The sequence below is a fragment of the Salvelinus fontinalis genome, chromosome 17, assembly GCF_029448725.1.
Source record: "Salvelinus fontinalis isolate EN_2023a chromosome 17, ASM2944872v1, whole genome shotgun sequence".
Taxonomy (NCBI): Eukaryota; Metazoa; Chordata; class Actinopteri; order Salmoniformes; family Salmonidae; genus Salvelinus; species Salvelinus fontinalis.
The window spans coordinates 33,504,363-33,520,820 of NC_074681.1; the positions used below are offsets into that span (position 1 = coordinate 33,504,363).

The 16,458-nt window shown below is 44.1% G+C and overlaps 1 protein-coding gene across 3 annotated transcripts in view; it reads right to left on the minus strand.

Moving 5' to 3' along the window:
* Positions 1 to 16,458, minus strand: part of LOC129814182 (ephrin type-B receptor 1) — a 309,241-nt gene that overhangs the window by 15,951 nt on the left and 276,832 nt on the right. For all 3 annotated transcript variants that reach the window (XM_055867082.1, XM_055867084.1, XM_055867083.1), the window contains 2 exons: positions 14,375 to 14,622; positions 10,128 to 10,343 (listed from right to left, as the gene is read on the minus strand). In XM_055867082.1, coding sequence (XP_055723057.1) covers positions 10,128 to 10,343; positions 14,375 to 14,622 — 464 coding nt within the window. The remainder of the gene's footprint in view (positions 1 to 10,127; positions 10,344 to 14,374; positions 14,623 to 16,458) is intronic.

The following is a 16,458-nucleotide window of genomic DNA, read 5'->3' on the forward strand; positions in this document are numbered from 1 at the left end:
AAAAAACAAACAAAAAACACAACAATGATGCCTAATATGTTCAATGTACCCTGCGATCACACCTGCAACCCTGTACAGATGACTATTAAACACTGAATATGAATCAGTAATACACTTGATTATTGCAGACCCACCATACTGAGAAATGGGGCATTGCAATGAGTCTCACTTCAAACAGACAAGTTACCTCTAGATCACCTTCAAGTCAACAAGACGAGACGAAGGGATTGGTCCTGACTAGATGTGACGGCTTGTAACAGGTCGTGACAGGTAAAGTGACAGGTGTAGTGGCTCATCTGGGGTAGACCTGCTGGGAGCAGAGGGGGCAGAGTGCTACCAGGGTTAAGGAGGATCACGGGACGTAGGCGAACGGTGTGGCGTTTTGTGACAGACAGGTACGGAGTGTGTGTGGAGGAGCTCCCTTTACACACACGACATGTAGGAGACGTGGGACACCTGCCATTGCTACAATAACGTGTGCTATGATAGATGTAGTATGTTTCCAGCAATTCAATGGAGTATGTCACTGGTGATCTATAGACTGAAGGGGAATCTAGAGTGTCAAATGACAGTGTGTATCGCTCCAAACAAACTGGATCAATGCCGCGCCCTGGTGTCCCGGGAAACGTTGACTAAATACCCTGCAAGCTCTTCTCCCACAAAACTTCTCAATCCTCTAACTCTCTGTTGTTTTGTTTTTCATTGCTGATGCATGCAACCTATGCCACTCCATCTCTCGAAGAGATATCAATGAGTACCATCATGTGGTTACTAAAGTAGCAGCTGTCCCCAAATGCAGATTTATGCCCCTCCGGTGGAAGACAAATCTGTGAACTCCCAGTAATGGGGCAGACACACAGACTCTGCCCCAACTTCTCTGTAATCCATTCCTAAACAATGCACACTCAAATGGTCCCGAGCACATTTACTTAGGCTAGGCAAAGTGCTCCATCAACTGCCGTTTATGTCCCGAACGCAACGATTGCTGGCACTGGCAGTCTGCCCAAATACAGAGAGAGAGAGAGAGAGCGAGCGAGAGAGAGAGAGAGAGAGACTGTCTGGGAGAGGCGGGCCCTTCTACAGTTCCACTGTCTAAAGCGCAATGGAGAATAGGTTCCCACTTAAAACGTCAAGGGAAGTTATATTTGACTCCATGGAACTATTTCAGGCATCATTTCACAAAGTGCCCACATAGAGTAATCTACTGCTATTTATTTCAATTATATAGTTTAGTGTAGGAGTCATAGGAGTCTATTGTCCTCTACCTTATGACAAAGTTGTAGTAACACACATTTCTCAGGGGGTCTCAAAGTGGTATCAAATCACATTGTATTTGTCACATGTGCCTTAAAGTGAAACACTTACTTACAAGCCCTTAACCAACAATGCAGTTTTAAGAAAAATACCTAAAGAAAAATAAGAAATAAAAGTTACAAATAATTAAAGAGCAGCAGTTAAATAACAATAGCGAGAATATGTACAGGGGGTACCGGTACAGAGTCAATGTGCATGGGCACCGGTTGGTCGAGGTTATTGAGGTAATATATACATGTAGGTAGAGTTATTAAAGTGACTTATGCACTTTAATAGAGAGAACAGTCTATGACAAGGGTGGCTGGAGTCATTGATATACCGGTAGTATATAAACATAGACATAAACATAGAAATAAAACACCTAGATAGGAACACCCCCAATAGTGACTAGTGTCAGTGGCGGCTCCGGTGCGGGTCTTTGCCCCCGCCCAGTGTCTCCTCAGGAGACTGAAAAGATTTGGCATGTGTCCTCAGATCCTCAAAAAGTTCTACAGCTGCACCATCGAGAGCATCCTGACTGGTTGCATCACCGCCTGGTATGGCTACTAAGCCTCCGACCGCAAGGCACTGCAGATGGTAGTACGTACGGCCCAGTACATTACTGGGGCCAAGCTTCCTGCCATCTAGGCCGTACGTACTACCATCTGCAGTGCCTTGCGGTCGGAGGCGTAGTTGCCATACTAGGCGGTGATGCAACCAGTCAGGATGCTCTCTATGGTGCAGCTGTAGAACTTTTTGAGGATCTGAGAACCCATGCCAAATCTTTTCAGTTTCCTGAGGAGACACTGGGCGGGGGCAAAGACCCGCACCGGAGCCGCCACTGACACTAGTCACTATTGGGGGTGTTCCTATCTAGGTGTTTTATTTCTATGTTTATGTCTATGTGTATTTCTATGTTGGCCTGGTATGGTTCCCAATCATAGGCAGCTGTTTATCGTTGTCTCTGATTGGGGATCATATTTAGGCAGCCATTTCCCCACTGTGTTTTGTGGGATCTTGTTTTGAGTTAGTGCATGTAGCACCTCTTATGTTACGGTTCATTGTTTGTTTCTTTTTGTTTTTGTAAGTTTCACAAAAATAAAGATGTGGAACTCAGATTACGCTGCGCCTTGGTCCGTCTCTACACACAACCGTGACACACTGTGGGGATGAAGTCATCCATGCACTTATTGATGAAGCAAGTGACTGATGTGGTGTACTCCTCAATGTCATCGGAAGAACCACGAAACGTATTCTAGTCTGTGATAGCCAAACAGTCCTGTAGCTTAGCCTCTGCTTCATCTGACCACTTTTTTATTGACTGAGTCACTGGTGCTTCCTGCTTGAATTTTTGCTTGTAAGCAGGAATCGGGAGGATAGAATTATGGTCATATTAGCCAAATGGAGGGCGAGGGGGAGCTTTGTAAGCGTCTCTGTGTGTGGAGTAAAGGTGGTCTAGAGTTTTTTTCCCTCTGGTTGCACATTTAATATGTTGGTTGAAATTTGGTAAAACGGATTTAAGTTTCCATGCATTAGTGTCCACAGCCACTAGGAGCGGCGCCTCTGGATGAGCGTTTTCCTGTTTGCTTATGGCGGTATACAGCTCATTGAGTGCGGTCTTAGTGCCAGCATCGGTCTGTGGTGGTATGTAGACAGCTACGAAAAATACAGATGAAAGCTCTCTAGGTAGATAGTGTGGTCTACAGCTTATCATGAGGTACTCTACCTCAGGCGAGCAAAACCTCGAGACTTCCTTAGATATCGTGCACCAGCTGTCTCTTACAAATATACATAGACTGCCACCGCTTGTCTTACCAGAGGCTGCTGTTCTATCCTGCCGATACAGTTATAACTTGCCAGCTGTATGTTATTGATGTCGTCGTTCAGCCATGACTCTGTGAAACATAAGATATTACAGTTTTTAATGTCCTGTTGTTAGGATATACGTGCTTTCAGTTCATCCAATTTATTATCCAGCGATTGTACGTTGGCCAATTGTACCGATGACAAAGGCAGATTAGCCACTCGTTGGCGGATCCTCACAAGGCACCCTGATCGCCCTCCGCGATACCTTTTCCTGCGAATGACAGGGATGTGGGCCTGTTCGGTTGTCTGGAGTAGTGTCCCTCTCGTCAGACTCATTAAAGTGAAATTATTTGTCCAGTTCAAGGTGAATAATCGCTGTTCTGATTTCTAGAAGCTCTTTTCGGTCCCAAGACACTGTGGCAGAAACATTATGTACAAAATACTTACAAATAACACAAAAAAATATACACAATATCACAATTGGTTACAGGATCGTAAAACGGCAGCCATCTCCTTCGGCGCCATTATGGCAGGGTATGAAATCCGACCTTCGATAAACGTGGTCTGTGTCGTCTTTTGCAGTTAACATATTCCTTCAGATCTTCAACTCGATGACACCACTTCTGCTTAATAGAAATGCTCCCTCCCCTTGTGCAACCTCTATATGGGCCCCCGATGACTCAGGGGCCACCAGGGGCCCCTCAAATTAAACCCAGCGTGAATACTATCTTATTATCATGTATTTTTGCACATCCTTGTTAGGCTTTTTCAGAGGTTTAATATTAGACTACAACCTTGGCTTGTGTAACCGGGTGACATCTTTATTCTGTCCCCTTGAGATGACTCTGAGAAGTTGGAAAATAGGCAATTACAGCCCACAGCACACAGACTAATCACATAACAGATTGCCTGGGTTGTTTAAACAAGAACTGATGTGTCTCTACTCATGTTATTGGGCGGCAGGTATTCTAGTGGCTAAAGGTCTCTGGTTTTAATCCCCAAGCTGACTAAGTGAAAAATCTGTCGATGTGCCCTTGAGCAAGGCACTTGACCCCAATTGCTATTATATGTCACTCTGGATAAGAGCGTCTGCTAAATTGTAAAACATGTTACCCTATCATAGCGTTTTCTCTTCCCAGGAACTAGCATGCTGTGACCCTCTGTCTCTCTCACTTTGAGGACCAATTACACAAAAATGAATTGAATCTGTAGTAGCTCGCTAGTTTACTAACTGGCGGACTGGCCAGCAACTTCTCATGATTGTCCAATGTCATTCTATGGACTGAGGTCAGTGTTGTGACAAAATCTGTCTCCCACATTACATTTGGTCCCCCCTTCAGTGTGGTATGTAGAGGATCACCATGTCTAAATCATGCTCTGCATCCATAGTGCATCCACACAGGCACAGTGCATCCACACAGGCACAGTGCATCCACACAGGCACAGTGCATCCACACAGGCACAGTGCATCCACACAGGCACAGTGCATCCACACAGGCACAGTGCATCCACACAGGCACAGTGCATCCACACAGGCACAGTGCATCCACACAGGCACAGTGCATCCATACAGGGACAGTGCATCCATACAGGCACAGTGCATCCGCACAGGCACAGTTCATGCACACAGGGACAGTGCATCCACACAAGCACAGTGCATCCACACAGGCACAGTGCATCCACACAGGGACAGTGCATCCACACAGGGACAGTGCATCCATACAGGCACAGTGCATCCACACAGGGACAGTGCATCCATACAGGCACAGTGCATCCACACAGGCACAGTGCATCCACACAGGCACAGTGCATCCACACAAGCACAGTGCATCCACACAGGGACAGTGCATCCATACAGGCACAGTGCATCCACACAGGGACAGTGCATCCATACAGGCACAGTGCATCCATACAGGGACAGTGCATCCACACAGGCACAGTGCATCCACACAAGCACAGTGCATCCATACAGGCACAGTGCATCCATACAGGCACAGTATGCCCACCTCAGTCATAGATAGCAGCTTGATCTGTCACACATGACAGGAGTTATAAATCAAGCCATGTTCCCGCTTTGAGCCTGGGTGGACCGAGTGGAAACTTTTCTCTGAGTTTTTCTGCTTCTTTTTCACTGCTTTACTCAGGGATGAGTTCCCCTTAAGTCCCCTGTAACTTTTGCCACATAAATATTTCCCACGCGTGACAAACAACACAAAAGGCTTTGGGAAACATGCCAGAGGGAGAGAAGGAAAGGAGGAAAGGATGCAAATAGAAAACAAGGAACAAAAACAGAGGGTGGATTGAAGGCAGCAGAGCGGAGAGAGGGAGAATGTCAGTCAGGTAGCGGGGGTTTGATGGATGAGGTATGTTACTGGGCTGTGGGTGACCTCGCCTCTCGACCGCTTGCCCTCTTTGTTGCAGCCTCAAAGACACACACACATTCAAGTGTGCGCACACACACAGGCGAGCATGAATACACACACATATAGTTGAAGTCGGAAGATTGGAGTCATTAAAACTATTTTTTCAACCAAACTATTGTTTTGCCAAGTTGGTTAGGACATCTACTTTGTGCATGACACAAGTCATTCTTACAACAATTGTTTACAGACAGATTATTTCACTTATAATTCACTGTATCACAATTCCAGTGGGTCAGAAGTTTACATACACTAAGTTGACATTGCCTGTAAACAGCTTGGAAAATTACATAAAATTATGTCATGGCTTTAGAAGCTTCTGATAGGCTAATTGACAACATTTGAGTCAATTGGAGGTGTGTGTACCTGTGGATGTACTTCAAGGCCTACCTTCAAACTCAGTGCCTCTTCACAACAGCAAAGGACATTGTGAAGATGCTGGAGGAAACAGGATCAAAAGTATCTATATCCATATGTACTTTTTGGAGAAATGTCCTCTGGTCTTATTTAACAAAAATAGAACTGTTTGGCCATAATGACCATCGTTATAATTGGAGGAAGAATGGGGAAGCTTGCAAGCCGAAGAACACCATCCCAACCATAAAGCACGGGGGTGGCAGCATCATGCTGTGGGGGTGCTTTGCTGAAGGAGGGACTAGTGCACTTCACAAAATAGATGGCATCATGAGGGAGGAAAATTATGTGGATATATTGAAGCAACATCTGAAGACATCAGTCAGGAAGTTAAAGCTTGGTCGCAAATGGGTCTTCCAAATGGACAATGACCACAAGCATACTTCTAAAGTTGTGGCAAAATGGCTTAAGGACAACAAAGTCAAGGTATTGGAGTGGCCATCACAAACCCCTGACCTCAATCCTATAGAAAATGTGCGGGCAGAACTGAAAAAGCGTGTGCGAGCAAGGAGGCCTACAAACCTGACTCAGTTACACCAGCTCTGTCAGGAGGAATGGGCCGAAATTCACCCAACTTATTGGGGGAGGCTTGTGGAAGGCTACCCGAAACATTTGAAGTTCAACAATTTAAAGGCAATTCTAGAAAATACTAATTGAGTATATGTAAACTTCTGACCCACTGGGAACGTAATGAAAGATTTAAAACCTGAAATAAATCATTCTCTCTACTATTATTCTGACATTTCACATTCTTAAAATAAAGTGGTAATCCTAACTGACCTAAAACAGGGAATTTTTACTAGGATTAAATGTCAGGAATTGTGAAAAACTGAGTTTAAATGTAATGGCTAAGGCGTATGTAAACGTACGACTTCAACTGTATATCCCGAGATCATATTCAAATAAGTTTAGTTTATATTCACGTTTACCAATACTGATACCAGTTACATTTGGATCCTGTCTAATTCTTTCTGCAAGCGGTTCAATTGCCAGTGCAAACAGGAAGGGGAGAGAGGACATCCGTGTCTTGTGTACCTTTCTAAAGCAATTTCATCAGATAATCTATTATTTGTGTATATTTTATGCTTCAGGGCATTTATATAATATTTTTATAAAATGTATTATTTCAGCTGGAAATAATGCCTAAGCCTAAAAAAAGCCTTTTTCCTTGTGGGGGGCAGGCGAAATGTACCCAGTTGTCCGAATTTTCTGGGGACTTCTGGTCCCCACAAGGATAGCAAAACTAAACCAAACACACACACACACAACACATCATACATTGAACAGGCACTCTGCCTGTCATTCCTTTGAGCCACTGGGTCCCCCAGGGAAAATATGTGATGAAAAAGAAGTGAAAAGATGGATGGATGGATGAACGATAGAAGGATAGATAGATGGACTGATGTGAAATTCATGGCCCGCAGAGCGTCTAAAAATCAATTCTGTCCTCCGTAAGGTCACACAAGTCATCCCTCTCCACTCGGGCAGCATCCTGAAGAGGTGCATGCTGGGAGTAATTACCCACAACCAAACATAGTGCTGAAGCGGGACAATAGCTGTAGAAAGAAGAAGAGAAAGAGAAAGAAGGTGAAAGTCGACGTCTGTAAACTTCTGTAGTCAATGTTTTGTTTGATGCTCGTCAAAGTGATCTTTAATCGAGCTTTCGTGATATACTGACGACGGTCAGACGGTTTGACTGACATGGTTCAACCAAGTCAAGTTATCAATTTGGTCTTAAACCATGTGCTGGTCAAAACATTACAACTGTATCACCAAAGCCTAAATAAAGAGATTACCTTTTGCGACCATGCAGCAAACATTTGAGGTGAAATGTATTTCTCTACCCCCTGCTCCTATAGCCACTCTGGTCCCTGCGTGAGTGCCAACCCCAGGGTTAACACTATGTAATTAACAGCATGTCCGCCAGCACCTTCCCAAGCACCGCTCTGGAAGCTAGGTAATTGGTGCCCTCCGAAACGGTGGGAAAACATCACAAAGGAAGGAGAGAAAGGAAAATAAGGTGATTAATTTGCAGGAGGAGGAGGTCAATGGCGACGTATATCACAGCACGTTGGCGGAATTTAATTTCCCTGATTCCCTCGGCCTCCACAAGCCGCGCTGGCCTCGCTCCATGATTGCTTTGGCATTCTGCGTTCACCTCGTAACCGACGGAGGGAGGACAGCGAGTGAAGGGCGCTGCCATGGCGGCTTGGCAGCAAGCATGGCTTAATTAAAGGAAGATGTGAGGGACCCAAGGACCCCGATTCTATCCACAACGTCTCCGCTGTGGATAGAGAATATTCCCAGAACGTTCCCCAGGAGAGTGGATTAGAATGGAGGGTCAGGAGCCAGCTAGTGACAAGACATAGTAAGGTCAAGCGGAATGCTCGTGTTACTCTGGTGTGCTTATGGACGGAGTGCAAATAGCAGTTTCTGTATATGTGTTATATGGCAGAACTGTCATGACATATAGGTCCTATCATTAGGAATACCTGGGTTGGGTAAAGGTACTCTCATTGTACAGTACCTTTCTAATGTTCAAGACAAATTTCCCCTTGGGGACAATAAGGTAGATCCTAAAGCCTATATCTATCTATTTTTCAACCCTTATCGCCAGTATAAAACCCTTGAGATACATCATCTCATTTCCAAGAGGTCTTGTATACTGTACATGAAACAACTAAACATCAAGAACACTAAACAATAATCCAATCCCAACATCTAACCCCCTTCGTGGCATCAGCGAGATTGACAGCTGACAACAGAAGGTGTGCTTGTCTTTGTTGTTTCAGCAGGGCTTAACCACAGGGGTCACAGAGACCCAGGTAGGTCTTCCTTCCTAGTGGGCAATTAACTTCCCAAACCCATATCACACTTCCTGTTCACACCGAAGACAACCTGTCAATCAACCGCCTTTCCGGGTTTCTCAGTGTTCACAGACAGACAGAGACAGACACACACACACACACAGTCAGGAACACACGCAGACTCAGTCACACACTGCGCACCCACACACACACACGCTGTTGAGTTCTAATAATAATACTCTTCTGACTGGAGGAAGACGTGGGTTTGTACTGTTGTTATCATGTCCTTGACTTCACAAAGAACACCTATGTTTAGATACATAACAACTCATTTTAGTCTTCTATTTTTGTACTACCTTGATAGCTGACTCATGAATCCTATGTTAAGATGCCTTAGAACCTCTATATTTAGAACATGTTTGTGTTTGATCGTTGATGACTCACTCACTATTAGAAAAGAAGGTGCTATCTAGAACCTAAAATGGTTCTTCGACTGTCCCCATAGGATAATCCCTTGATAAAACCTTTTTGGTTCCAGGTATAACCCTTTTGGTTCCAGGTTTAATCCTTTTGGGTTCCATGAACAATGAAGTGGAATTATATGTATTTCCTCATGTACACATAAATCATTTTCCAAAAGTTTACCTCACTAAAGAAGGGACTCTGGTACGGCACCAGGCTGACTGTATTCCCTCCAAACTGTCAGGAGCAACCAAATAATAAACCACTACATATATCCAACTAATTTGCAAATGCAAATGAAAGTCAATGCAGGGCACACAGTCGGATACACTAACGTTGGCGACTAATAATTACAGATCTGTTCCTCTGTGGTGTTAATTAGGGCACAAACCCTTCCATGATGCCCGAGTAATAATAGAATCTGTCCGTTTAAGGGTCTGGGATGCCCTTTCAATTTGCATGCATCCTACGCATCCCAATGAGAACGGGGCCTTCCCCTAAGTCTGCATGTCTCTGCACTAATGAAGATGTGACAGTACTACTGCGTGACTAGCGGGAAGAGGGAGGAGAGAAGGCTTGTGGAATGGTTAAAGAGAAGAGACAGAGGTGGAGTTGAGGTGAGGGAGAGTGGTGAAGAAGGACTGAAAGGAATTGCCTGAGAGATGGTCGCACAAACGGTTGTAGTTCTTTAGATGTACCATTTACCCCTACTGTACTCAAGCAGTCCTACACACACACACACACACACACACACGCACACGCACACACACACAACAAAAAAGAGACATCACAGTTTCCATGTTCTACGTTGCTTGTTTTCAACGAGTTGCTCTGAACATTGCTGGCGACCTACCTATCCATTTCAAAGTGTAAAGGTAGGAAAACATCAGAACAAAACACTCAGAGAGTAGCTAGTAGGACATACCAGAGAGCTGGTGTAGGAGGGGTCAGAGGTATCGTCCTGGAGGTAGCGCGACAGCCCGAAGTCAGACACTTTGCAGACCAGGTTGCTGTTGACCAGGATGTTGCGAGCGGCCAGGTCTCTATGGACGTAGTTCATCTCAGAGAGGTACTTCATGCCCGCCGCGATGCCCCTCATCATGCCCACCAGCTGGATCACGGTGAACTGACCGTCGTTTTGCTGCAGGAGAGAAGAGATGGAGAGACAAGAGAAAGAAACAGATAAATGAGGATCGTTAGTGTCATTACCGTTGTTAGTATTGTGATCGCCGCCATTTTCTCTTGCTGCAGAGACAGGAGAAGACGACGGCCATATCAAAATAAACTTTTAATTTGCAGGCCTTTCCGCTGAGATGTTGACAATATACAAGCAATACTTCACTGATTCCTACACGATTTGACAGCATTAGGCATTGAGGTGTGTCGACCAGACACGGTTGTATTCGATTGCATGGTTCTATTTGATTGCAATGCAATTGATTTGACAACCGCAACGACATGACACAAACACAAGCACATTCTGCATGCTATGCCACATATTCTGTGTCATATTACATAAAGGCCATGCCTAGCCAACATTGTCCTGACACGGAGAGAGTCTGTGCTGAAAATTCTGCGTCCTCTGGGATCTCGCTCCCAGATTAGACAACCCTGCGGATGCGCCTGTGACACCATAGCCAGGAAGTAAGAGTAAACTTTTGTACAAGGGTACAAGATAAGCCGTCAGACATACGTACAATGTTCCATACACACACAGTGTGACAAACAGCCTAACCTGATACCTATCTGAGCGCGACCTACTTCTACAAGACAGAAAACAGCTTTTTTCTGTGTCTGATTATGTGACTGAATCTTGAAGCGTTACGCTTAAAGTGGTTTGTTCTTTAGATTTGTACTTTTACACTAGCAGCTATTGACACAGACCCAGACAGCCCTTGTCTTGCATCTCATCACCTATTTTATATCAAAAGGAAAGGGTATTCTTTTTGATTCCCAAATTGGATTCTCCAAACACGATCCTATCAAAACTAGTTGTTGGAGGATGTAGTAAAAATGGTACATGGTCCATCACTGTGGGTAACACACACACACACACGGCGGAGCTCTCTCCCCTTCCTAGTTCCTCCCCGTGTCTCCAATGCTCAGAGGAGCTTTGAACCCGACACACACTAACAAATAAGAGGGTAGGGTAAGATCGATGGGAACACAAGTCAGATGTGGCGGCTAGCAAAGCCAACTTCAAAGGGTCCCTTTAAACCAGCAGTAGATCAAAGTGAAGAGGAAAACCAATCCAAGAGATGGAGGAAGAAGGGAAGGAGAGAAAAAAAAGGCTTGAATATTGATTAAGCTGTACAATTGCTCGTTCCTTACCAGCTACAAAAGAGTGAGGGGATAGTTCATTAAGAGCTTGGGGCATGAGTAGAGAAATTAAATGAAGACGGAAGTTGGCTATTTCAGGAAGTCTTCGATGAGGAGAAGATGGAGAAGATGGAATTGTGTTCGGTTCATTTTCAAGTCTTCTGGAGTTACACAGCGGTCTGTATTTTCAGCTGGTGTGAAGGAGGCGCAATGGTATTTTCCAGCCCTAAAGCCAGGCTCGGCAATTTACCTGTCCAACATCAGCTCGCTTGCGCTGAGGTGGATGGGTGGCAATATTTGAGGTGTGTCCTGAAAAACAAGTGACAATTTCATGCGTCTCTAAAGGGACTTTTTAAGAGCCAGAAAAAGCAGGTCTTAACGGTAATGCAGTTGATGATGGCATGGGTTTTGAGAGCAGGATCTCAGCCTATCCAGCCATGACGCACAGGGCCCAGGGGAAGAGAAATGTTGCTTTTGTGCCAGTGAATCTCGTATTAAGAAACATTAAAAAAAACTATTGGTTTCCCCCCCATTTGATTAAAAACCAAGCATAGCCTACCCTCCCTTTAATCAACGCTGGTTTAGCAGTGTCGCATAGGTCTGTCTTTTTATGCTGGCCATTATCCAAGTAGCCTATGAATAAAGGGCTCTACTGAGAGTTATACTGGTGCTACTGAGAGCTACTGAAAGTCTACTGGTCAACTGAGAGTGCTTTGACATATTTTGGAGGTTTGTGCCCTCATGCTTTTTCATTATTCACAATCCACATACCTGCATACTTCATTTCACTTGATTGAGTAGGCTGTTTATCCCCATGTTCATCCCCATTCCCCTCGTCTGATTACCAAAGACATGTTCCTCCAAACTATTCAATCCTATAATACCATGTCAAGGGACGATTTTCTGAGAATCTGCCTCGCACATAGGCAACAATACAATTGACAGGAGCCTAGTTTTTTGTATAGACGTGTGAATGTTATGTGTAAAGACACTGAGGCCTACGTGTGCACACAGTGCCATAGAACGAGAGAAGCGATTTATGAGGTCATGCTTCTGACCCCATCCTATTTAGAAATATTGGTGTTGTTTTAAAAAACAGATTGCTTGTTTTCCTTTTCATATCAAGCCCTTCATAGGCTACCCTTACCCTAGGACTCGGCTACTAAGGCTGGTTCAACAGCAATGCTGTCGTGCCTTTTTGATCCTTCCTGGTCTTGCAACGTTGTCTATCCATAAAAGGTGTTTAAATGGTCTATTCGTCAGAGGGTCTTGAATTGAAAATATACTGCACATCCTAAATCAGACACACATATGCCTACTTGCATACTTAATTTCACTTGTTCAAGTATCCATCCCCATCTCCAAAGAGCGCCTCTCGTCCGGTTACCAAATACACACTTCAAACGTATTTAAATGACTCAGTCCTATAGTGCAGCTTTAATGGTAGGCCTAGGCTATATTTTGCTTATTGAGATTTTGTGTCACACACATACAATACAATTTACGGTAGCCTAGTATTGTCATTTGAGGAGGAGTGCGATGCGTAAAGACATGTAGGCTAGGCGCGTTTAAGTCAATTACAACAATGTTGACTGCCAACATTCCAAGCATAGTCTATTGAGAAAATTCTGGATGTTTTCGTTTTTTTTTTTACTGTTGCTATTACTCCTTACTATAGCCTATGCTATTAGATAAGTTGTAGAATTAATCAACAATGGACCAGGACAAGAACATTCCATGCCCCAGCCGAATTGGAGTTGATGACAACGCAAATACCATCAATAATCTACAGAACTTGAGACAAACACATGCAGTATTAAGCTATGGAACGCATTGATTGGCCAGTGAGTGGCCAAGCCCTCGTCACACCTGCAACTTGTTTATTAATTAAAACCAAAAATATTTCTGACACACCCTCAGACCTATAGCGCTACTTGCAGAGCTTAGATCATGGTTCCGCAACTGAAGGCCCGTGGGACGAATTTTGGCCCGCGGATGGTTTAATTTGGCCCCCCAAGTTTTCTGTGGAATTTTCATGGTTGGACATAAAATACTGTAAAAACACCAGGAAATCAGCTCCAAGTGATTTTAATTTAAGAAATCTGTTCCCAATTATTCCCACACATAATATAAAGACACATGATCAGATACAAATGTAAGCAAGGTTTGAAATGATTATGTTTAAGTCAAAGATATCTCTTTGGGCTTCTTGCGGTCAATTTGCAGTCTACAAATGATTTGTAATTATGTTCCGGCCCCACTACAATCCACTCCAGGAAAAAATCGTCCAGCAACTGAATCTAGTTGATGATCCCTGGCTTAGATTTACCATTGCGTTAGGTTAGTTAAAATAGAGCTCAGTGTGCTCTAATCCTAAACCCTATTAATGGCTGTAGAACTCTACAGTACATTGCCATGGCCCATGAACTACATGTTTATTGCAGTCACAAATGTTCTGCATTATATATCATCATCTCTAACTCATATGCGTTTTGTCAATCCACAAACAAGCTGCAATGCACCAGTGCAGTCTTAGTGCAACATACATCATCATATATGTGAATAGCCAATTATGTAAATAAATTATTACCACAGTATAACATTTCTATAAAGATACTATAAAAAGAGATGGTAAACTGTGTTAATACATTATTAATTAGGCATAGTGGACTGAAAACCCTCCATATTCCTGGGGCTATATTCATAAAGTGGCTCCTAGTGGGAGTGCTGATCTAGGATCAGTTTTGCCTTTTAAATCATAATGAATAAGATTACATGTACAGGGAGACCAGCTGATCTTAGAGCAGCTCTTCTACTCTAAGATGCTTGATACTCACATGCTCTATAACTCACCCTCAGGAAGGAATCAAGTGCCCCGTTCTCCATAAACTCTGTGACGATCATGACTGGCCGACTCTTGGTGACCACGCCCTCAAGTCTGATGATGTTGGGGTGGTCGAACTGTCCCATGATTGACGCCTCGGACAGGAAGTCCCGCCTCTGCTTCTCCACGTATCCTGCCTTCAGGGTCTTAATGGCCACGTAGATCTCCCTCTTGCCTGGCAGCTTCAGACGTCCCTTGTACACCTCACCAAACTCACCTGGGGGAGAGAGTGTGTGGTTATAGCGCTAGATCAACAATCTAGACAGATCAAGTATTAGACCTTGAGATTTCGGTAAATAGGAATCCATTAGATTGTGCTAGTGCAAGACCTTAAAACTGGCTCAATAAACTATCATTGACAACGGATCCTACACAACTTGCATGTTGGACCATAGGTCACAATCAGTGTTTTCACTAATCAAAACGACACTACATGACCAAATGTATGTGGACACCTGCACGTCCAACATCTCAATCCAAAATCATTGGCATTAATAAGGAGTTGGTGCCCCCTTTGCTGCTATAACATCGTCCACTCTTCTGGGAAGGCTTTCCACTAGAAGATCGAACATTTCTGTGGGGACTTGCTTCCATTTAGCCACAAGCGCATTAGTGAGGTCGAGTACTGTTGTTGGACAATTAGGCCTAGCTCACAGTCAACGTTTCAATTCATCCTAAAGGTGTTTGATGGAGTTGAGGTCAAGGCCGTGTGCAGGCCAGTCATGTTCTTCCACACCGATCTCGAATAAACCATTTTTGTTTGGACCTTGCTTTGTGCATGGGGGCATTGTCATGCTGAAATAGGAAAGGGCCTCCCCAAACTGTTGCCACAAAGTTGGAAGCGCATAATTGTCTAGAATGTCATTGTATGCAGTAGCATTAAGATTTCCTTTCACTCGAACTAAGGGACCTAGCCTGAACCATGAAAAACAGCCCCAGGCCATTATTCCTTCTCCACCAAACTTTACAGTTGGCAATATGCATTCGGGCAGGTCCCGTTCTCTTGGGATCTGCCAAACCCAGAATTTGTCTGTCAGACTGCCAGATGGTGAAGCGTGATTCATAACTCCAGAGAACGTGTTTCCAATGCTCCAGAGTCCAATGGCAGCGAGCTTTACACCACCCCAGCTGACGCTTGGCATTGCGTATGGTGATCTTAGGCTTGTGTGTGGCTGCTCGGCCATAGAAACCCATTTCATGAAGCTCCCGACGAACAGTTATTGTGCTGACGTTGCTTCCTGAGGCAGTTTGGATCTCGGTAGTGATTGTTGCAACTGAGGACAGACAATTTTTATGTGCTACGTGCTTCAGCACTCGGCGGTTCCGTTCTGTGAGCTTGTGTGGCTTACCACTTCTCATCTGAGCCGTTGTTGCCCCTAGACGTTTCCACTTCACAACAGAAGCACTTACAGTTAACCGGGGCAGCTCTAGCAGGGCAGAAATTTGACAAAAAGGTGGCATCCTTTGACGGTGCCACGTTGAAACTCACTGAGCTCTTCAGTAAGGCCATTCTACTGCCAGTAAGGCCATTCTAAGGCCATTCTTCTATGGAGATTGCATGGCTGTGTGCTCGATTTTATACACCTATCACCAACGGGTGTGGCTGAAATAGCCGAATCCACTAATTTGTACTTTTATATATACAGTTGAAGTCGTACGTTTACATACGCCTTAGCCATTACATTTAAACTCAGTTTTTCACAATTTCTGACATTTAATCCAAGTAAAAATTCTCTGTCTTAGGTCAGTTAGGATCACCACTTGATTTTAAGAATGTGAAATGTCAGAATAATAGTAGAGAGAATGATTTATTTCAGCTTTTATTTCTTTCATCCCAGTGTGTCAGAAGTATACATACACTTACATACACTCTACTAGTATTTGGTAGCATTGCCTATAAATTGTTTAACTTGGGTTAAATGTTTTGGGTAGCCTTCCACAAGCTTCCCACAATAAGAATTTTGGCCCATTCCTCCTGACAGAGCTGGTGTAACGGAGTCAGGTTTGTAGACCTCCTTGCTCGCACACGCTTTTTCAGTTCTGCCCTCAAATT